General features: G+C 38.5%; 1 protein-coding gene across 8 annotated transcripts in view; it reads right to left on the reverse strand.

The window, feature by feature from the left end:
• thrap3.S (thyroid hormone receptor associated protein 3 S homeolog) overlaps positions 1-23832 on the reverse strand; it is a 48387-nt gene that overhangs the window by 4741 nt on the left and 19814 nt on the right. For 6 of the 8 annotated variants that reach the window (XM_041583043.1, XM_041583044.1, NM_001103187.1 and 3 more), the window contains 6 exon segments: positions 18471-18631; positions 9881-10735; positions 6892-7539; positions 5299-5471; positions 2279-2390; positions 710-794 (listed from right to left, as the gene is read on the reverse strand). In XM_041583043.1, the coding sequence (XP_041438977.1) occupies positions 710-794; positions 2279-2390; positions 5299-5471; positions 6892-7539; positions 9881-10735; positions 18471-18598 (2001 nt within the window). In that variant the 5' untranslated portion in view covers positions 18599-18631. 8 annotated transcript variants of the gene reach the window in all.

Below are 23832 nucleotides of genomic sequence, written 5' to 3' on the forward strand. Positions count from 1 at the left end.
TTTAATCCCAGTAACTTCCCGTTTGCAGGCAATTGAAAGGTCCAAAAGCAGCCCAAGATCTGTGATTAATACCCAGATACTTGCATTGCTATGGACAGAAAATAAACCTTGTGTGCCTTAGACCTTCCTTCAATGACCTGCATACTGTATTGCCACTACCACCAAGTCATGGTCACATGGATTGGAAAGAAACAGTTTACAGGTCCCATATTCTACAGAGGAACAAAAGCAGGTAGTTTTACAACACACTTCAATGAGATTCATTTTTGATTCAGTTGGTTAAAGAGAAGGTGCAAATTCAATCCTCTTTTTTAAGAATACATGCATCTGGTAGTCAAAAACACAATGAGTCTGGTATACAATAGAGTGGGATACTTACAAGCAGAACCCAAACATACATAAGGATGACTTGCTCATCAATGGAGATTTGGTTCCAAATATCCTCTTTGTGTTTCAAGTTCAACCACAATAGACTTTGGAGTGATTTCATTTTTACCATATCCTAAACCACTTCATAAAGGTTGTTGATATATAGTTTGTTTTATTAAAAATTTAACACTTTGCAGATCATTTTTTTTTTTAGAAATATTGCACATCCTTAAAAGAAAAACACAAACTTAAGTAGAGAGCAAGAGAAGCACGTCTTAAAGATAACACCCACTTTATTCTTATTTTACATTACTGGTGTTTGGAGGCATAATATGCTTACCTTGAGACCTGTTTCCTTAGAGTGCTTAGCTTCTTCATGCAAAAATCCATGTTTTCTAAAAGCACTCGGAGAAATATCGATTCTCCTACAAATAGCAAGAAAAAAACATTGCATTGAAAGATACAAAAAAAAGTGTTAACACTACATGCTATAGTGATTTTCTGCATTGCGTGTGTAATATATTTTTTATATATATATATATATATATATATATATATATATATATATATATATATATATATATATATATATATATATATATATATATATATATATAGTCATTCATGCAGCTGGAGCACTCTAATAGTTAGGTAATTGCCCAGGTGCAGGTTATCATGAAAAATGCATAGAACAAAAACTGCACACATAGGACTTGTAAAGTGCAAAAAAATATAACAGATTTATTGCAACGTTTCGGCTCCTGTACTCGAGCCACAGCAGCTCAAAAATGCCAATGGGCTATAAAGGTTGCACAATCCAGATTTTGGGCATCTGATCAGATATCCCATACTGTTTTCTAGACACACATGACCTGAAAAAATTTAAATCTTTTATCAATGACATGCTTGATCAGGTGATATGCTGCTAGCTCAATTAACCACTATCACTGAATGTTGAAAACAATACTGAACTGTTCCTTTAAACTGCTATAATTCAAGGAATTGTGAAGGAAGGAAATTACGCCCACTGCAAAGCTACTTATGTGTTGGCGTACCACCATGATAAATAGAGGTCAGGACTGGCAATATGTGCATTTTGACAAATGCCAGAGGGACTACTATAAGATGCCATAGAACTTCATTATTTAGTGGTCTGTTTGGGCCTCTGTGTACTTGAAAGGGATAGGCAAAAGTTCACTCTGGAGAGCCAATTTGAATCCAGTGATTTTTTATTGTGTGTCTGAATAAAAAATCACTGGATTCAAATTGGCTCTCCAGAGTGAACTTTTGCCTATTCCTTGGATATTGTGTGGCTTGGACGGTGCCACTGACTCTGTTGGATAGAGCCTGGATGACTTTGGAGTGAGGGACCACCCAACATATGATTGAAGTACTTGTGTACTTGAAAGGCCAGGGCTTATTTTGTATTCAAGTCCAAACCTCATTTTAATTTTCTTTCACAAACAATTATATACAGTACTTTATTTCCCAAACCCCGCAGTGTCCGTTTCAAGGTATCAAGAAAGCAGCAGCGTATGTCTAAGCTCCTCCCATGTAGTGGGTCTAATATATTATACTATACCATGTGATGCAATAGAAATAATTCAAAGGTGTTTTGGAGCAGTCAGGGAGACATAACCTGGTTTATTGGTCCTCAATAGGATGGTCAATACTCTTGCTGCCCACATGCCACGTACCAAAAGTTTGGAACACTGGCTGACCAATGGGATGCAGTGTGCTTCACTGGATCAATTTAACCAGTTTTAAATGCTGTGTTTATGTGTATAAACATACTAAACACACAAGCTGGTTGTTTATGATAACCATCTTCTTTCAGAAGAAAGTTTTCGAGCTGAATACAACATAATATGAATGAATACCATATGTTAGTGGTACGGTTTCTCTATACCTGTGAATTTCTGGACTCTTTTTGCTCTTCGAAGATTCCTGATCTTTTGCTCTTTTAAGGTATTTAGCGAAACGTTCACTCAGTGTCATAGAAGAAGGACCAAAATGGTGCTCTGTGAGAAAATACATGCAAATGAAATATTATACCATAGATTTTTTTTTAAAAAAAATACTACTGCTATCGCAATGAGAGTAGTTCACATTCAGTTGTGTTTTACACCTGAAAAAAATTCCAAAACGTCAAGTGAAAATGGTAACAGCCGCACAATTTCAAGTACTTATCTGATGTATTCACTTAAATTGAAAAGCAAATACAAAATCAGAAAATAGAATTTCTTCACATATGGACACACATTTATGGGTAATTTACTAAAATCCGCCATTGACTTTTACATGACCTCGGCAGGTTTGATTCGGACTCACAGTTAAATCTTTTTTTCTCCAGTCGTAAAGGAAACACAGGAACAGTGAAGTAAATGGCTACTCCCACCAGGAGGCAGGACACGGCAATGGTCAGAATTGTGGCCCCTCCCACCTTTTACCCATCTTGCTTAGCTGGCAAATCGCAGATGAAGAAGAACTCAAAACGAAGAATCAAACTAAAATACCTTCATCTATTCCAGAACTATGGCTGAGAAACTAGGTAACTGAACAAGGTTTTTGAGGGGGGGGGCGTTTCCCCCCCTTATGACTGCAGAGAAAAGGATTTCTCTCAAGTTGTAGGGGGGGGGGACACAGGAACAGTGGGAGGGAGGAACTCATGTAGAAACTGCCGCCAGGAGGATGTTTCGGCCTAGAGCCACTTCCGCAGAGAGGTATGTATTGAAATGGTAAAATCTGTAAAGGTGTGTAAGGAGGACTAAGTAGCCGTCTTGCAAACCTGATCAGCAGACGCCATATGTCTATGAGCCCACGAGGCTCCCAATACTCAAGTAGAATATACCTGCTGGCACATGGGAGGCATCCTCTTCTGCGCCAGGTAGGACTGCCTAAGGGTGTGGTTTTGGAAGTCTGCCTCCCAGTTTATTCTCTCTCCCGAGGGCTTTGGCTGGGGTTTTTAGAGAATGCCAGGGAGACTTGATGTTGCTGGAAAACCACTCTTTGAAAGCGGTGGAATAACATGAAGAACTAGTCTTGTAGTTGCGAAAGCTGGAGGTTTGAAAGGAGCTGCCCCATCTAGCATTGAAGCTAGACTTAGGTTTGTTTTGAAGGAGCCCACCAGTTTCTGCCAAAGAAACCTGCGAGCTGCGACCAACAGTGCCGAGTAGCGGACCATTAGCCTAGCTGTATTTAGTACGGTAGTGAAAAGTCTGGTGACCTGAAAATCTTCTCTCTGGTGCTTGCTATTCACCCAGGATACCGGCCTGCAGCTGTTCATGAGCAGGAAAGGTGGCAGATGCCTTATGATGCTTCTTAAAAAGACTTAGTTTTATCAAGAGCAGGATCTGCTCCCTCAATTTGTAATACCTCCAACACTGCTCTTATAAGGTTGTCAATGTTAGGAGAATCAAGAACTATCCTCTCCCACTGAATCAGAATGTCCCGAGGAGAAAACTTCTCCCTTCCCTGACATCATCCTCCGACAGAGATGGGTTCGAAGTAAGGACCTTAAGTGTCTTTCTTACCAGAATCATGCTTGTGCTTGGCCAAGGGTGCAGGAATGTCTGCTAATTTTTCCAGTATTTTGTCACTTGAGGAAGTGAATTAAGGTATGGAGGCCTGATCGGGATTGAGATAGAGATGGCATGGGCTGGCACATCTAAGGAGACCTGTGTGGTGATGCCCCTGCATGCGAAGTGCTGTGGTCAGATATACCCTGCTGAGGAAAGCTCAGGAGGCTTTGTAACCTGTGTGTGGTTACGAGCTGTAATCAGGGAAAAGTGGGCTAGGTTAGCCCTCCTTAAACTTGTACTTGTCTTTTGAACATACAAGAAAAAACGTCACTGCAGACAGTGTTTGTCTGCTTCCCTGGTGAATAAATCACCCCTGCCTTCAGCTATACGGAGGATGTGTTGGGATATACGTGCAGCAGCAGTGTTACCTGAATCCATAAGAGGGAGGGAGAGGAGCCACATTTGAGACTGTGCCAGCAGATAGTGACCCTGGGGAGAGAGTAGCCCAGTGTTGAGCTGCAGATGAGTAAATGGTCAACTGTAGGTAGCATGGAGCCAATCCTCTGCAGACAGCAGTTAAAAGATGAGGGAGGGGCCACAATTCTGTCATTACTGCAGTGTCCTGCCTTCTGGTGGGAGGAGCACTTTACCCCATTGTTCCTGTGTGTCCCCGGAGATGGTGTTCTCCCCTTTAAAACTCAGACCAGAAAAATTCGGACTTTAGTAAATAACCCCCTAAATGAAATGGAATGAACGGCTAGAATATAGTCTCTACTTGGTTGACAACAATTTGAGAGACTGGGCATCAAAGGTGCCATGTATAACAATGAAACATTAATTATGAAGTTGCATCAGCAGTCACCAAAGGGGCAGATGCTTCAAACTGTACTACACGTTGATTACACTGAGCATCCATAAATCATGCGGCAGTGATTACTCAGCAAGTTCAGTTGTTTATACTAGATATACCATTGCCTGGATGAACAAAAATCTTCATAGTCATATGTGGCAAGCTATTACACTTTTAGGAATTCTCACTTTAAATTATAACTTGTATGCACTTATCTTTAGCTAATACAAAGCGAGTTGTGCGAGTCAGTGTGGGATTCATCTGGGTACTCCAGTTTACTCCCACACTTTACAAACATACAGACAGGTTATCTGGCTTCTGCATGCTAATGAAATAAAACCTAGAGTGTGTGTGATTTTTATAGGGACCTTAGACTGTAAGCACAACCGGGGCAGGGAATGTCAAGCACTGCATAAAGTGTGCCAGAGCAATATAAATAAAATATAATTCCCAATTTTGATAGACACATGGCAGACTGACTGTGACAAACACACATGTGGCAGATGCATTGTTTTAATGTTGATTTCTTATCACTACTGTGTCTGTAGCATACGTTACCTTTTACATGATGCACGATAGTAACAATATGCTGAGCAAACAGTTCAGAAGGGCTGCGCTGAGGCTGTGCAGACTGAATATGCTGAAAAATAGACTTGAACTCCTGATCCTTTTTGTTGCTGTGAACTAGATCACGGGACAGCTTCCGCTCTTGGGCCAGTACTCCACTTGGGCTGTAAGTTATTAGGAACAAAATAATATTGTAATAAAAAGACACTTCACAGTACAAGTCTCCATTAAATCGATAATCAACCACTAATCAACTGTTAAACAATTGCCTCTAACATACCACTGAGTATTAAACATGTCAATGTTTCGAGGAGCATTTTGTAAACTGCATTGTGGTGGTTCACTTTTAACTTAACTTTCAGTAGGTCATAGAATGACTTTGTTTATTAGTTTTTGAATTATAAGCTTGCCTGTTTACAGCTTTCAAATGGGGGGGGTTTACCAACCCCATCTAAAAGCAAATGCTCTGTAGTCTTACACGTTTTAAGTGTACTACTTTTTATTACTTATCTTTCTATTCAGGGCTTCTCCTATTCATGTGGTAGACTCATATTCCTAGCCATGCATGGTTGCTATGGTGATTTTGACCCTAGCAACTGGATTGCTGAAATTGCAAACTGGAGAGCTGCTAAATAAAAATCTATGAAAAAGGAGAAAAACCGGCTCTAATCTTCTCACGACAATTATAGACACATACATTAAAGCTATATTGATTTTAGATTACTTATAAATTTCACGGGTTAGGTCCCTTGTAGGTGAAAATAGTATATTATTAAATGAATCGCTTGGCAATTCTTACCAAGCAGAAAGGTTTGACCTGGGTGTCCAGACCCCAGGCCCTTCACTTAAATTAGTCAATGAACGGAAAACAGCCGAAGGGCTTTGACTCACCGAATTAGCCGAATGGTCCAGGTGCCGTGCCCCGAACCCGTAGCTTAGGCAAATTCTATCTTCACAATAAAGCAGCACGCACTCCTGCGACCATAGCCATGAGGATAAAATTGTAACTTTATTCCATGTAGTTAAAAAGTAAGCGTCCTAACGCGTTTCGTATCAACAGATACGTAATCATAGGCACAGGATTCCTCATGGCTATGGTCGCAGGAATGCGTGCTGCTTTATTGTGTAAATAAAAATCTCACAAATAAATGAAGACCAACTGCATATCTCAGAATATCACTCTACATCACACAAAGTTAATTTAAAGGTGAACCCCTTTCGAAAGGGTGTATTTTACCTGTAAATACAGATATAAATAGTAACTTTAATTGCAAAATGAAGTATGGCAATTACCACCAAAAAATTTTTTAGGTAGTAATTGTGCCAGTACTGGCACTCTTCATGCTCCTATAAAATTAAAAAAAAAATCAAAAAAAAAAATCGGAGCAAACACATGACAAATGTGCCTTTGATCAATCTTGAGATGCCTGCATGAGATTTTCTTGCTGTAGAGCAGATGAAGCTGTCAAAACACAGGGAATCACTTAACCTTAAAATGACCTTAGTATATATGAGAATTCATAAAAGAAAAAAAATTTAAGAGCTTATATGTAAAGGTATCAGGCACACATATTAGTGTCCTACCGTGCAAGATCTTCATCAAAGGAATCAAGTCGCACACTAGGACCAGCTTCCCGACTTATACAGAAAGTGGATTTTGTGAAAGCCAGTTCTTCCTTAGCGGATACTTTCTCCTTGTCCCTGACTTCTGCAGACTTTATGACTGGAGGCGACTCGCTCCTCTCCTTTACAGACTTAAAGCCAGTCACCTTAAAATTCTTTTCTGGGAGAAACCCTTTATGAGCAGATTCTCTCTTTGATGACTTCTCTTCCTTTTTGGGCCTTTCTATATATGGATCATCATCCATATCTTCTGATTTCCTCCGTTTTTCTTTAGCAGACGGTATGAAGGACAACTCTTCCCACTTGGCAGGGTCATATGGGTCTTGGTTTTTGGAGTCGCTGTCAGAATCCTTTCTGGACCGACCTTTTTTCTCCTGTTCTGCTTCCTCTTTGGCAAAACGCAGCTCTGCAAGTTTTAATTTCTCAAATCCATCCCGCATTTTGAAGCGCTTTGGTGACTGACTTTTCCGATAAGCCTTTTCTAGCTCGTTCATTGCAAAATCTGTCGGACTGGTACGATCCTTCATTCTCTCCAGGCTTGACATCTTATCCTTATCTTTATTTTCTTTCTCTAGTTCAGCAGCCTTATTTCTTTGTTCTTCCATAAACCTAGGAAACAAATATTGGGCACTGATCACAAAAAGTACAGAATATTAAGACCAAAATTATTTCAAGGTCAATAGAAACACAAAACACCAGCTTTACTGTAGAAGTACCCCATATATGAATGTACAGCAACACAAATAGTGGAATATATGGCTTGAATTTCAGAAGTTACAGTTTAGTGGTAAATAAATAAAGAATAAAAAAAACTCAGGTGATGGATAATTTCATATTGGATTATGGAATTTCTGTGGAAAAATAAGGTGAAGCAATTCTATGCTGATTAAAAAAAATAATCTAAAAATGCCTGGTAATATTGCCATTATAATATTACCCAAAATGAATGCCTTTATTTCCTTATCTAAAACAAATCACAAGATATATCAAGAGTTGGAAACTCAAAAAACGGAAATGAGGCTAAACTAGAGTTTAGGAAGTTAGGAAAACCACGGTTATGTACCCAATAATGTATTTCTTACCCTAACATAATTATGTAGCCATGATACTGAAACTGTAATATCTTTACAAAGGTCATTAAATGACTTGGAAAAAATCTGGTCTTTCACAAATCTTTCAGTAATCACCCATTGATAAAATGTTTCCATTATACATCAGCTCACTTTAACCTGCTCAGCTGCTGCTGTCAAGATGGTCAAGGGGTGTTGGCAGTTTCTACCAGGGTGCAATAAAAAGCAGAACTACTTACCATTAAATGTCCTAACTTATCTTTGGATCTGAGAATAAGGCTTTTATCCAAACTACTGCAGTCACTTTACCAACCTGTGTTTGGCAGAACGGAATTTTTGATTTTGCTTTTAATCTTAATTTATTTTGTCTGCATTTTAAGATCATGACACTTTTTTTTCCACTGTTGCGAAGATTTTGTCTTTAAAAGAACAGACTGGAAAACAAAGCCCCAGTGGGCAAAAAATACTTCAAACTGTTTGATGCAAGTTGCCTAGAGGATTTAAAAATTGCCTGCATACTGTGAATAAAAATGAACACAATTTTTTTTAACAAAAATAGTATTAAAAAGCACAGAAATTATCTGAATTTAGAATTTTCTTCAAAAGCACCATACAAGCTAAGATACAGCGAAAATCTTCCAATCAGAATGAATTGCTTGTATGAGCAACTATTTTCTATTTCAAATATAAACAGAAAAGTCTATTTACAACTGGAAAATAACATAATCAGACAAAAATGCAACTTATTTATGCATTTATTTTTAAAGATAGTGTAAACACTTGTAGCAATAGCTGTTAAGTAGTTTACGACTAAAATATTGACAACTGTTACTACATTAAAGTGTTGAACAGTAAAGTTCACACTGCCAGCAATCAACAATTTTCCATTTTTGTTTGGTCAATGTACAGAAGACAAGTTAAATTGGTTCTACTATATGATTTAATCACATGCAAGTATCCCTTGGTCCATGTCAATTTTATGGTATTTGTGAACAAATACAGGTATGGGATCAGTCATTCAGAAACTTGTTATCCAGAAGGTTCTGAATTAAAGAAAGGCCAAATTAACTCAAATTTTAAAAAACGATTTCCCCTTTCTCTAGAATAATAATACTACAGTACCTTGCACTTGGTTAAAACTAAGATTAAATGAATCCTTATTGGAAGCAGAACCAGCCTATTGGATTTAATGACTACATGATTTTCTAGCAGACTTAAAGTGACGAAGATCCAAAGATCCGTTATCCGGAACATCCCAGGTCCCGAGCATTCTGGATAACAGTTTCCCATACATGCACTTGCAAGTTTTAGGCTCAATTTATTAACCACATGCGGATTACAGCAATGCAGTACATGGGAAGGGACAGGCCGCAATCCCCAACATAAGTAGTTGGCATAGAAAGCCTAAGGCATTTTGGTCCCCATCAAGGGCTATGAAAACACAATAAAAGATAAGACTATAAACGACACACCAATTAGCAGGGCTTACTGCATCAGACCTGAGGTGTACCTATCCTTTGACAGGGAACATCTATGTGCCCAAAGTTATTGCTCAAGGTTCCATAACATATGAAACTGGACGTGCCTCTTCCTAACATTGGCAGCACTCCTCAGTCTATAAAAGGTTCCTGTAGGTGCTAAATGGAAAAGAATAAATGCGAAGCAAACACTTTAATGAACGCTGGCCTGGTACTAGAGCCCTCTAGATAAGCATCGCTAGCATAATCCTCTGTGGACTTAAATGTAAAGTTTTGTCTTTACACAATGGCTGTTAAATATGCTATGCAAAGCTTAGCAAAAGAACTTCATTAATATACAGTACTATTTGTAATGTCATTTGCATTTAAATGTCAGGAAAGCTTCTTGACAATACGGCTTACCTTTTATACCCAGTTCCTATTGGTGCGGCCATCTCTGCAGACCTGCCCTCTTCCTTTTGATTACCATATAAAGAACCCAATGGTGGGCTCTTCGCAAGAGGACTCTTTCGCGGTGGGCTCAAACTCTGGTCAAATGGACTCTGGCGAGAAGAAGCCCTGTATGCTCCACTGCTTTGCAAAACAGAAGGGGAGGGTGGGCTGGTCTTTTGCACAGGGCTAGGTCTTGGCGAGCAACGCCTAACCACCACAGACTGAACAGAGCTTTTTACTGTTGGAGCACGCTCTGCAGGACTATCCTGTGGAACTGGGCTTGTATCATAAGCTTCCACATCCTGCCATGCCTTGGACCCCTCTGTTTTGCTGCCAGTGTCTGCTCCTCCAGATCCAGACTGTTCTTTTGAGTCATCATCTACAGGCTGTGCAGACCCTCTCTGGTCCTTGGAATGACTTTTCTTCTCCTTCTTAGACTTACGCTTAGAAACTTCCACCCTGCTATGGTTGGAAGAAGATCTTGAGGAAGAAGATCTTGACCGATCAGAAGTGGATTTGTCTGAATTCCTAGAACGACTCCGTGACCTTGGAGATCCAGATCTCCGCTTTGGAGAGCGGGATCGAGATCGACCTCGTCGAGGGCTGTAAGGTTGTCTGTTGTAATTCTGCCAGTTAGGGCGATAGTTTCCATACCCACCACGGTTATGCTGGCCTCTTGGGTAAAATCCTCTTCCCCGGCCTCTAAAATAGTAAGGCCTCCGATATCCTCTATTGTGGCCACGGAAATCCCGATTTTGGTAAACTCTGGGGTGATTTCTCTCTCGGTTATAACTAGGAGAGTAAGATCTTGAGCGAGACCTAGAACTGGATAAGACAAAGACTGCTTAATGCAAGGATTTCAAATAAAGCAAAGTCAGCTGCCCTATATGAAAACTTTTCTACAAACATAAAAGATTGGTACCTATACGCAACACATTATACAAGCCAATCTATATAGTTTATATGCCTTTTATTGGGAAAAAAACCCAGGGCTGTGAAATACCAATAAAATTTAGTTTTAAATGGTTTTAAGTGCCAGGATTAGAGAGATTTTTTATAAAAACATCTAAACATATGGTGACAGCAGCACAGCTGGAATCAAGCAGTTTAATGTGCAGCAAAGGTTAAAAAGCTATCAGTAGCTGTAATGCTATGCTTTAGCCAGTAGGTGGTTCTCCTGTTAATAAATAAACAGAAGTAAGCCACGTCAGTATTTCATACTGACTAGTCCCAACAGTCTAAGCTACATAAACTACTCCAGCTATATTTGTATAGGAAAATCCTATTTGAGCCAATTGAGGAAAAACATATCTGGACATTGTCAAGTTGCTGTTTGCACACAAATCACATCTTACAGGAACGAATACAAAAGTGTCACGCACAGAGGTTATTGGATCATTTTCCCCCAATAAATACACGACTAATTATAATAATTTGTGTATCATTTGTTTAACTAGGTTTTTTTACCTACTTTTAGAACATGTTTAAAATCAGATGATGTTTTAGGTCACATAAACTTTCAAGCTCCACTGTATATTTGTTGCAGGGGTTTCAGAATCCACAAAGATCTGCTAGTTTCAAGTACACAAATTAAAATATGCTGGGCTTCAAGAATGTTTCCAAAATGATGTTCTCTTTCTGTATATGCCTTTTCTTGCTTAAACACAATTAGAATTACTGGACAAGAGCTACTGGGACGTATATTTGTATATGTAAATTTGCCCAGGTAAAGGAAACAAGTGCTACAGCATGCATTCTTTCTAGGGATGTACCAAATCCAAACAATAAAGAAATTGATTTAATCCTTCAAAAGTGTTGTATTTCGATAGTTGGCTCAAAACACTTCTAAAATAGTGTGCAATATATACATACCTATACCTAAGCTTGTTTTTTTATGGGTCACAATACGAATATACTGTAGCTGTTTGAATTCCCACTCTATTAATAATATGTTCTTACATCTAATATGGGCTAAATGGTGGCCTACAACATTGTTAAAAAGGGGGGTTTCCCAGAGTACAGCCTGTTCCAATTATAATTTTTCCCATGAAAAATTATATGCGGAATAAACCTTAAATATAAGATAAGTTTACGCTGCCAGTAACGTTTGATGGTACTAGATAGCTTGCAGTAAATTTAGATGCCACAGATGTCCTGTAATTAATTTACCGATTAGAAAACCATGTACTATGAAAGCATTTATAATAATGAAGAACCGAAGCCCCTTTCCCTTTATGCTCAACCATAGGGCCCTAGTTTCACAAGTAAAAATATAAAAGTTAAAATATGTAACTCGTAATTTTTTTTTTTTTTTGTGATTTATTCATTTTACATCTGTTTGTGCAGCTGTCGTGCTTGGAAACATAGCAGCTATCGGATTGCTAGGGCTTAATTATCCAAGATATCAGGCGGCAGTTTGTGAAAATAGAAGATGAGAAGCCCTGAATAATGGCAAATTTAAAAAGAACCAGGCGGCTTTTTAAAAAAACAAAGACCAATTAAAAAGTTGCTAAGGTAAAATTATTCCAGAGTAAATGAAAATGCAAATGAATACATAACAATTTTCAGCAACAAGCTAATGAGCACTGTTTACACACAGTTGCCATAACCTGTTAAGTGCAGAAATAGCAATGTACATCCCACTAATTTTCAAACAAATGTTAATTCATGTGCAGTCTTTCCAAATGAATACCTACTATGCATACCTACAGACAAATTTAAAAATAAATAAATGTGCCAATCATGTATCTAACGCAATAAAATGGGAAGTGGTACGCAAGGTCAGATGTGTCAACTAAACTCAAAAGATGAAGGAACTGGACAAAATCCCCCCCAAAGAAACAAGTGTACTGTACTTCTGTAGAGCACAGACCAACAACGAAAACAGGAGTGTGTGCATTATATATTGGCAGGACCACAAAAACAGTGTAAAATACAGGAAATCTTAAAATCGGGTGTGTAAAAATCAAAACTTGTCATTTTCAAGTTTTATTAGAAAGTGTATGAAATAACCAACCAGGGAGAAGAGAAGCAGGATTACCAACCTGATGACCCAAACTAGGGCCAATACATACAACCCATTGTGCGACTACCCAGTGAACAATAGGTAACATCCAGACACCAGGGGGTTATTTACTAAAGTTCGAAAATTTCTCACCACTTTGATCAAACTCCCATCCATATTTTTACTGTATTTATCAATTAACTTTGAAAAAATCTGGTGCGGGAAAAGACTATATAAAGTCATGCAAAAGATCCAAATCGTACCATTTTTTCAGATTATTGTACGAAACCTATCTGCCATTGACTTTTAAATAACCTCGGCAGGTTTGAGATGGAGTACTTTTTTTATTTGGACTTCAAGGTTTAATTAATCAAAAAATTAGTTTTTTCTTTCTACAAAAATAAAAAAAATGTTTTCCACCTTTAAAAAAAAAGAAATCAAAAAATGTGATATTATAATTATTATTATCATCATCATCATAAATAAGGTGTCCTTTTCCTTTAAGTGAATTACTATTTTATATATAAAAACTTACACTCATGAAAAATTGCACTTATGCTCCAAAAACTTGTCCAAATGAAGAACAAAATACTTAATGTAAATTAAGCTACTGCCCCATTGCTAATAGATTTGAGGCTCACAGAATTTCCCTGTCTAGAGAGGGGGATTTAGTTTTTTTCCCCCCAAGTTTTAAATGCAGTGAAGCTTTATTTCAACTGGGAAATGTGGATGACCGTAAAACGAAACAAAGACAAAATTAAGTCTTTGTAAAATCATTCATGCATTATATTTTTTATCTATAGTAGTTGAAAAAATATGATGAGACATTGCACAAACCAGAGCATTAAAAAAAATATACAAATACACCTGGGAAGCTGTAGAAAGTTGTGCAAAGAGCAAAGTGTCACACATTAACAGAATACCAAATTTGCTCGTTCCAATATCCCCCCCGATTGTAATATTGTTAAACTGATCATCAACATTTCAAAAAGCAACTCACTAAACAGTGTGCGAAATTTAAAAAATACGGAATGATCCTTAAATCAGAGCTCCCTAGGATCTGCATCTCTGCTCCTAGCGCACCCGCATTTTGGGTTAAAGCTTAGCAAACTGATTCTAGTCTTTCCTGAAAATACATGATTTATCTAAACAATTTTTAAATTTCCAAAATATTCCACAGCACTGTCCAATAGAAGTATGTACAAATCAAACATACACACAATACTGACTAAATACAGGAGTTTTAAAGGGCCCTTGTTTATGAGAGATTACAATCTAAGCTTATTATGTGTGATAAAATGTGCATAGCGCCATAAACAGAGATAAAGCTTAATTTGAACATTTAGATTGAAAAAAGACCAATCTAAATATACACCGACAACCGCTTGTCTGCAGAATGGATTTGGCAACAAGTAAAATTAAATATAGCAGTTGAAATGTTTAAGCTCCTTACCTCTTCTTCTTCTTCGATTTCATTTTATTAGGTTTAGCAGGAATAGAAGTGCAAAGCTGGCCTGCTGAAGGAGACTACACAACTGCTGTAAGCAGCCACAAGGTTGTTCAGATATAAACCCAAGAGAGAACAGCTTTTTTCACAGTCCCCCAGGGAATATAACATTTCAACCACTGATTTCCATTGAACAAAGGTAATCTTCCATTTGGTGAGTAACATACATGCAAACGTATGGTATTTTAAAAAGGCAAGTAGCAAAACAAGGATTTTAGGGTCTTCTGGCAAAGAAAAAAAGCAAACACTAAAAGGGTCTAACCAGTGCCTGTCAGACACATTCAGATAAGGAGGAGCCCGGTTGCTTGGAGATGAGCTCTAACACCACATGGGACAAGAACTATCAATTTAAATCACTTGTCACAAATGGCAGGCAAAAAAAGCAAGGGAATAGAGGCTCTGCCTAATAGACTTAATTATCATTTACAAACTTCCCAGTGGGGCTTTCATTTTTAGCTCATAGAAAATGCAAAACATTAACCCCATCAACATATGACAACTGCACAAACAAGAATAAAGCTTTATAGCACACTATCAGCTCTTAAGTGCAAGGACATGAGAAGATTAGTATCCCACAACAAATCGCTTCTGTGGGTGATTCATCTCCTCCAAATGCTTTCCCAGCAGTGATAAAGTCAATTGGCGGTGGTAGAACATATGTGGTGCTTCGTTTTTTTCATAGTCCACCACAGTTGCATCGCCGGTGGGAAAGCATTTGTCACCCCTTGAAAATATTAATTGCAGGCGACTAATCTTCCTCAAGTGTCATTGCCCTAAGTTAGCTGAACAGCACACAACACACTGTGCCCGAAGTCCAATATAGTGATAATAGTAATATTATTACATCAGTTAGCCAAAAAAAAAAACCGCTTATTCTAAATCATTTCAAGAAAACACAAGAAAACGCTAAGTTTGTTTCTTTATGACTGGTCATGAATACCGCCAGATAGATAAAATGACGGCTGAACTGTAGCCAAACAACGAAAAAGGGTATAGGCCCACGGGATGTATTGTTGCCCATGTTTAATCAACCTATCCGCAAAAAAACGTTCTGAGTTAACTTCCCACAAGCATTAATGTAAATCATCTGAAGGGACACATGCATCCCTGAAGAAGCCCAAAATTGCGTCTCAAGGCAGAACACAAGAGGTAAGAGAGGCACCAATGCACAGTAGAGCTTACAATCTATCCATAATCCTTGCAAAAGTATCAATTACTGAACAAATCCTACACTGACATTTTTAGCATACATATGCTGTATGTATCCTACTGTATTGTTAGACTTGCACCCTACACATTGATTTAAACCGTGTCTTGGTCTCATCCAACCACTAAACCAGTGGTCCCCAACCAGTAGCTCGTGAGCAACATGTTGCTCTCCAACCCCTTGGATGTTGCTCCCAGTGGCCTCAAAGCAGGTGATTATTTTTGAATTCCAGGCTTGGAGGCAAGCTTTTGGATGCATAAAAACTAGTTCACTGCCATACAGAGTCTCAATGTCGGTTGACAATCCACACAGGGGCTACTAAATGCATGTGTTGCTCCCCAACTCCTTTTACTTCTGAATGTTGCTCACGGGTTCAAAAGGTTGGGGATCCCTGCACTAAACCATTAGTTTTTAAGTTATGTCTTTTTCTATAGAACACCCTACCCCCACCCCGGTGAGTGTTATTCAGAGATCTTGATATGATTCAAACATAAAAACAGACACAAACTATAACCTTGTTTGGAGTTTCAGTTCCTTGAATTAAAAATATGACAGAAGAAAATGTTAGCCCTGGATTTGCTAATCATTTAATCAGAGCTGGTCAAAGGTCAGAACCACAGTAAATCTAAGGAGGATCTTCAAACGGTTTTGTATAATAAAAGAAAATATTTTACATACAATATATATTGCATACATTTGTTGGGATTAAAGTGAACAGTAAATCGAATTGATAATTAGTGATGGGCGAAATTGGGGCGTTTCCCTTTGCCGAAAAGTTCCCGCGAAACGGAGCCAGCATCTCGTTTTTGACTAAATTGCGCCGGTGTCTAAAAAAACGTCTTTTTAATGACGGCGGTTTTGCAAATTTATTTGCCAGCGGCGAATCGCAGGAATTCACCGTGAATTTGCGCCTGCCGAATAAATTCGCCCATCACTATTGATAATGGAAAAGATGCATCAGTCTGGTTGATTATAGTCTCTGCACATATGGTGCTGACTTCAGAAACAATGTACCAAAAGACAGTTAATTAACAGGTCTAAAGATGAACTGACTTTTGCTACATTATTTCAAGAGTCAGAAGATAAACAAATACTGCTTCCATCAGCAACTACATTTAGATTAAATATAAAGGAACAGCAACACTTACTTACTGTATAAACCATGGGGACAGCCATTCAAAGCACAGGTTACATAGCAGATCACAGGTGCATTCTATAGAATCCCATTGTATTCTATTACAGAGCTCATCTATTATCTGCTAAGCAGCCTGTGCCTTTCTCATGTTATAGTGTGACTGGCTGCCCCATGGCTACCCAGTAGCTTGTTTATATAAAACTATAGTAGTCTTGGTAAAGCAGACACATAACGTTTACCAATGCACTGCAAAATAATTTTTATGTAATTAAAACATTTGTGTTACTGTTTCTTTAAAAAAAATATATATTGAAGTAGATTAATCTGACCTTTATGGGAATGTTGCTTAGAATTACATTCTCTCATATTATTTTGTATTAAAACAATTATGAATAATGACAGCACAAAAAAAGGGTGCATTGCAGCGAGCGCAAGGAGATTGTTCGGATTCGGTAAGTGTAGTGGAAATAAAAAACTAGTAATGTGCTGTGTCACTGTAAGGTTATTTTATTGCTTGTGCTAGACTCTCCCCCTCAGCTGTGTGCTGTAAAAATAACTGCCTGTTTTATTAATTGGTGGGTGGGCAGATGAGACGGCCGCTGGCCGTGAGGTTTTCTGAACAGAGCAGATTGTGAGGGAATACCCAGATAGGCAGGGTAACGGCTATTACAGCTTCAAAACTAAAAAAAAAAAAAACAAATAACAAAATTACAAATAACCTTATAATCATTCTGCAAAGCCTAGGAAAGGCCCCTTTAAGACACTATTGCTCTGTACCAGTTAAGCATTCAATGGGTGTACAAAAACCGGTTTCATTATAATATTGCAGCCAAAGTATGTAAAAATGTAAATGTCAATTGACTGTGTGTGTGCTGCATAGCCCTAGTTACATCCCTGTTCAATAGCCATTATTTTATACAAAGATAATAGCATGAAGAGGTTTGCACGCTACTTTCCACCCACACTGGACTCGGTACCAGTGGACCCATGGGACAATGGCACACAGTACTATTTGTCACAGCTACTAAACAGAAATGTTCTGCCTTAGACAGAGAATGGTCTGTGCTAAAAAAAACAAATCACGCAACTGCTCAAACTGCAAAGGCATTTTTTGACAGATTATGTGATGCGAGTGTTTTAGCAGAGACAATTGTCATGATTACAGGGTATATTCTGAAGTTTAGTAGCCGTGACACAAATAGCACCTAACAGTCTAAGGCCCATGTCATAATTACGCAGGATTTGACTAGGGTCAGACGTAATCAAAAACCCAAATAACTTGACTGTTTATAGGGTATGGTATGTGATAACATAACTGGTAACTAGTAGATAAAGCTATGCTCAAACCGCTTGCTTTTCCAATTATCCAAGATATGCTACCAATCATTATAAAGCATAATCATTCAACAGAATATCTAAGGAGGGCAACACAAGGGCCTTTCCTTTTTGCATGTTTGACTAGTGAGTTGAAATAGAGAATTTAAATCATTTAGTCATACATCTGACAACCAAACAACTTATTTGCAACTGGCAAGTTTGACTATACCAATTCCGGATCTGTTGGTTAGTTCCACATATACCAGAGGAGGTAATTTGATCAGTTACCCTGTTCAAAGGTTTGCACAGGACTTTCAAAACTACCAACTAAATCCCAATACAAATGATTAGAAATGCTGCAGAAAATGTGAATAAATGATGGATTCTTACCTGTGTCTACGTTTTCTAGAGTGTGACAGAGACCTTGAACGGGAACGAGACTTTGAGAAGGATCGGGACCGTGATCTGGACATGGAGCGGGAAGATGGTGACCTGGACTTTGATTTGTTTTTTGACATTTTTAACCAAAGTTGTCTGTTAAATGGTCAGACCTGTAGAAAACACAAGATATTTAAAACCCAAAGCCAGTGTGTGTGCCTAAAACAAATATGTAATAGGTGAAAAAACTAAATTTGGAAAAACTGATTGTACAGAGAAGTGTAATCAGATGGTTGTTTCCTTCCTAGCTAAATAAAACAGTCAAGCTTTACACAGACTTTTTTACAGGTTATGGTACTATACAAGCAGCCCAATTAAAGGAACAGAAACACCAAGTGCAAACGTGGGGTCTGCTTACTCAATAGTTACGACACTGACTTGATCTTAATACAACAAATACTCTTTAAGGCAGCAAATGTATAATTACTGCTGCTATTTATTACTGATCTTTCTATTCATGTCCTGTCCTATTCAAATTCCAGTCTCTTATTCAATTTAATGCATACAGGCAATATGGACTAGGGCAACCAGATTGCAAATGGGAGAGCTACTGAATAAAAAGCTAAATCACTCAAAACCCACAAATAAAAAATGAAACCCTTTAAAGGAGACCTTTTACCCTATAAAATAAAAATTCTCTTCAATCAAGCACAATAATCTGTATTTTTAATAAACAAATTATTTAAACACTGTCACTTTCATTCTTTAGCATCCATGATCACAACAAGCAGGTGCCATTTTGTGGAAGTTATCACGAAGTCAAGCTTTACATTGTCCCTAAATTTCATGTATGCAATAGATAGAAGGGCCTGTTGCATGCACTCAAGCACCGGCTAGCAACATAGGAGGAGGGGGAATGCGAGTTGTGGAAGGGAACAATGTGCAAGTAAATATCTAAATAAAGCAAATATGAACCTTGCAGTCTTTGACCTGTCAGTGGTGTATGAGCACAAAAGGTTAACAGTATTTAACCTTCCTAAAGGAACAGTAACACCAAAAAATAAAAAAGTGTTTTAAAGTAATGAAAATATCATGTAGTGTTGCCCTGCACTGGTAAAACTGATGTGTTTGCTTCAGAAACACTACTATAGTTAATATAATCAAACTGCTGTGTAGCAATGGTGGAAATTGAAAAAAGGCTATATGACACAAGTTAACTAATGGATAACAGATAACACCATTATGGTGATGTCAGACAAGGCTACTGGGGGAGTTTACTCGCACAGCTTCAAATCACCTCTTTTTTGGGCAAATAATCGCCCCTAAATCGAATTTAAATTGCTGGCTGGAGATTTACATGGTAGCCGTCGGGAATTTAGGGGAGACTAGTCGACCGAAGAAAAGGCGATTTGTCGCTGGGTGACTAATCTCCCACAGTACCCTCGTCTGCCACCACTCGTATGTTCTATAGAGCTTATATGCAATAGCTGTGTAACCCAAGCCTTTTCTTCTTTGAATGGCTGCCCCCATTATTCCTTTAAACCACTTTAATTTTTTCGATGTAACTGTTCCTTTGTGTGTGTAAATAAGCATAGAACAGATATTACAGTGAATACACATATATCCATCCCTCTGACCCACATATCAGAGATAAGACATGTTTCAGGAAGTTATTCTTTAGCTATAACAGACAAAGTTCTGATGTATTACCCAAACAGATTTAAAAGTATCTTGAAAAATTTAAACGCTTCTGATTTTACAAAAATCATGTTTTGTGCACGAGAACCCAGTTTTAATCTGGCTTGTGCAGACAGCTATCAACTAGAATTATTCTCAGAGGGATTGGAAAGTTAGCTGCTACCAAACTAAAAAAAAAAAAAAAAAGTACAAGCATAGAAAAGATTTTATTACAATGACTAACTATATACCTCTGACCAACATATCAGAGATAAGACACGTTTCAGGAAGTTATTCTTTAGCTATAACTAAAAATGTTCTGGTGAATTACCCAAACAGATTTTAAAGAAAAAAGTAGTTTAAACATTTAAATTCTTCTGATCTCCGAAAACCCTGCTTGGTGCACGAGAACCCAGTTTTAATGTGACCGTGCAGATAGCTATCAACTATAATTATTCTCCGAGGGATTGGAAAGTTAGCTGCTAGGAAACTAAAAACAAAAAAGTACAAGCATAATGGAGAAGTATAAGAATCCTGCACGTTTTAAATAAAATAATCAGAATAAATCAGAGGCAAAATACTCACGGCATGCAGAGGTGCAGCAAAGCAAGCAATCTTATTACAGAAAGGTCATATTTCCTTCCTGGTAAAAACGGCACTGTTGAGCAAATCGTTAAGAATGTAAACTCCACCCAGAGATCAGTTAAAGTGAAACCACATAAGGCAGCATTGCTCCACTGCCAGGGATTTCTCCCGGAATACATGATTTCACAGCACTGGGCAGTATTTATTCAATGGCAATGTTATTTAAAAATAAGGAGATGACAAATTACTTTAGATTTAATCGCCTGGCGACTAATTGCCTCTTCTTCGAGGCGACAATCTTCCCGAACTGCCTTCCCCCTGCTAAAATGAGAAATCCCTTGCGGTAATGCACTTGCGGCACTTAGATTTCCAAAGTCGTCCGAACTTTCCACTTCGGGCGACTTCGGAAATCTAAGCACCGCAAGTGCATTACCGCAAGGGATTTTTCATTTTAGCAGGGGGAAGGCAGTTCGGCCTCGAAGAAGAGGCGATTAGTCGCCTGGTGACTAAATCTAAAGCCCTTAAGAGTAATTTGTCATCTCCTTATTTTTAAATAGCATTGCAGAAATCTGCCGTGTGCTAAAGCACTAAAATGACTGAATATGTAGATCACTGCTTTACAATGTTTTTCAGAGAACCTAGTGATAATCTAACATGCGTTTGGGGGCAGAAATTGCAAGAGCTACTACAAAAAGTGTGCTCCATTTATGCTTTTAACATTGCTTCATTTTAGAAGAGATGGGCCTGCATATTAGGGCTTGCCAAGCTGCTGGTATTTAACCCTTTAAGTGCCACAGAACGTAGAATCTACGTTCTGTGGATCAAAGGACCAAAGTGCCACAGATCGTAGATTCTACGTTCTGCAGCACTTCCGGGTTTGCGAGCGGAGGAGCGGCTGTTAGAGCCGCTCGCTCCGCTCCTTCACGATCCCCTGCCCCTAGACAACGAGCAGAGCAGGGGATCGTGTGGCCCCTGGGGCGCGATCGCCCAGGGGCCCCAAAGCAGCAGCAGGGACGCGTTTCCTATGCGTCCTGCTGCTGCCTGCGCTGCACTTCCGCCCAGCTCCGCCCCCACATGGCTGATGACCGTTGGAGCTGCAGATCTGCTGCGTGGAGCCCTCTCTCATCGATCTGAGGCATCTACCCCAGGTAAGTGTAACATTTACACACACAAAAACACACAAACACACCAACACACACTTATTACAGTAATATACACTTACATTCACACTTACACACACTCACACATAGATTTTTGGGGATTGGGGGGGTCACACACACTCACAGCACCCATGTACACTTGCACACGCGCAAATAACATGCAATTTACCCGTTGTGCACACGCATATGTACATATATGGCTTTGTTTTTTTTTTTTTTTTTTCTTATCGCATCGTCTCTTTTTGGGCTAAAAAAAATGTTTTATTGCCGTTCCGAATAGCGTATTCGCTAACCGTACTGTGCAATAGCATTTGTATGTTATTTTGGTGGTTATATTGCAATTTTGGGTATTTTGGTGCATTTTTAGCCATTTTATTGAATTTTTTGCCATTTTATTGCATTTTCAGCTCTGCATTTGTGTTGTTCACTTGTTTCTGTCCGTATAATCGATTTGGCCCAGCTAAAATATTCAAACGGTAATTCTGGTGGCCGATTACACTAGTGTGAAAAAAAAAAGCATTGATTTTTGTGGTTTTATTAGTTTTTGGTGATTTATTTGCATTTCACACTGTTCTGTGTTATTTTGTTTTGCCTATGTAAATTTTATCTACTATATATCCATTTGTGGGTCTCTGTGCGCCACATAGTTTGGTATATCTATGCATATTGGGCATCAAAGTGTTCAGTAGACCCCTGGCGTTCATATTTAGGATGTTTTATGCTGATACGTTACGAAATGTGGGGCACATAATGGGGTAAAATTCAAGCTTTGTGACGATTTTCAGAAATTTGATAAAAACCGTTATGTTCAGCATTGCTTTGCAGTTTGGCAGTTTGCAGTAGAAACACTTATTTACCCATATATTGGATTCGTCAGAATGTGTACTTTCTGAAAATATATGGTTTTCTGGGGTCTCTGTACTGTTAGGGGGATCTAATGTCGCATATTACACACACCAGGTGCTTATATTGCAGCAGCCAGCGCGTCAGCTGTGAAAATGTCTATACATATTGTCATTTGGGGGTCTCTGTGCGCCACATACTTTGGTATATCTATGCATATTGGGCATCAAAGTGTTCAGTAGACCCCTGGCGCTCATATTTAGGATGTTTTATGCTGATAAGCTACGAAATGTGGGGCATATAATGGGGTAAAATTCAAGCTTTGTGACGATTTTCAGAAATTTCATAAAAACCGTTATGTTCAGCATTGCTTTGCAGTTTGGCAGTTTGCAGTAGAAACACTTATTTACCCATATTGGATTCGTCAAAATGTGTACTTTCTGAAAATATATGGTTTTCTGGGGTCTCTGTGCTGTTAGGTGGTCTAATGTCGCATAATACACACACCGGGTGGTTATATTGCAGCAGCCAGCGCGTCAGCCGTGAAAATGTCTATACATATTGTCATTTGGGGGTCTCTGTGCGCCACATAGTTTGGTATATCTATGCATATTGGGCATCAAAGTGTTCAGTAGACCCCATGCGCTCATATTTAGGATGTTTTATGCTGATAAGTTACGAAATGTGGGGCATATAATGGGGTAAAATTCAAGCTTTGTGACGATGTTCAGAAATTTGATAAAAACCGTTACGTTCAGCATTGCTTTGCAGTTTGACAGTTTGCAGTAGGAACACATATTTACCCATATTGGATTCGTCAAAATGTGTACTTTCTGAAAATATATGGTTTTCTGGGGTCTCTGTACTGTTAGGGGGGTCTAATGTCGCATATTACACACACCAGGTGCTTGTATTGCAGCAGCCAGCGCGCATCAGCCGTGAAAATGTATACACTATTGTCATTTGGGGGTCTCTGTGCGCCACATAGTTTGGTATATCTATGCATATTGGGCATCAAAGTGTTTAGTAGACCCCTGGCGTTCATATTCAGGATGTTTTATGCTGATAAGTTACGAAATGTGGGGCATATAATGGGGTAAAATTCAAGC

The sequence above is a fragment of the Xenopus laevis genome, chromosome 2S, assembly GCF_017654675.1.
Source record: "Xenopus laevis strain J_2021 chromosome 2S, Xenopus_laevis_v10.1, whole genome shotgun sequence".
Taxonomy (NCBI): domain Eukaryota; kingdom Metazoa; phylum Chordata; class Amphibia; order Anura; family Pipidae; genus Xenopus; species Xenopus laevis.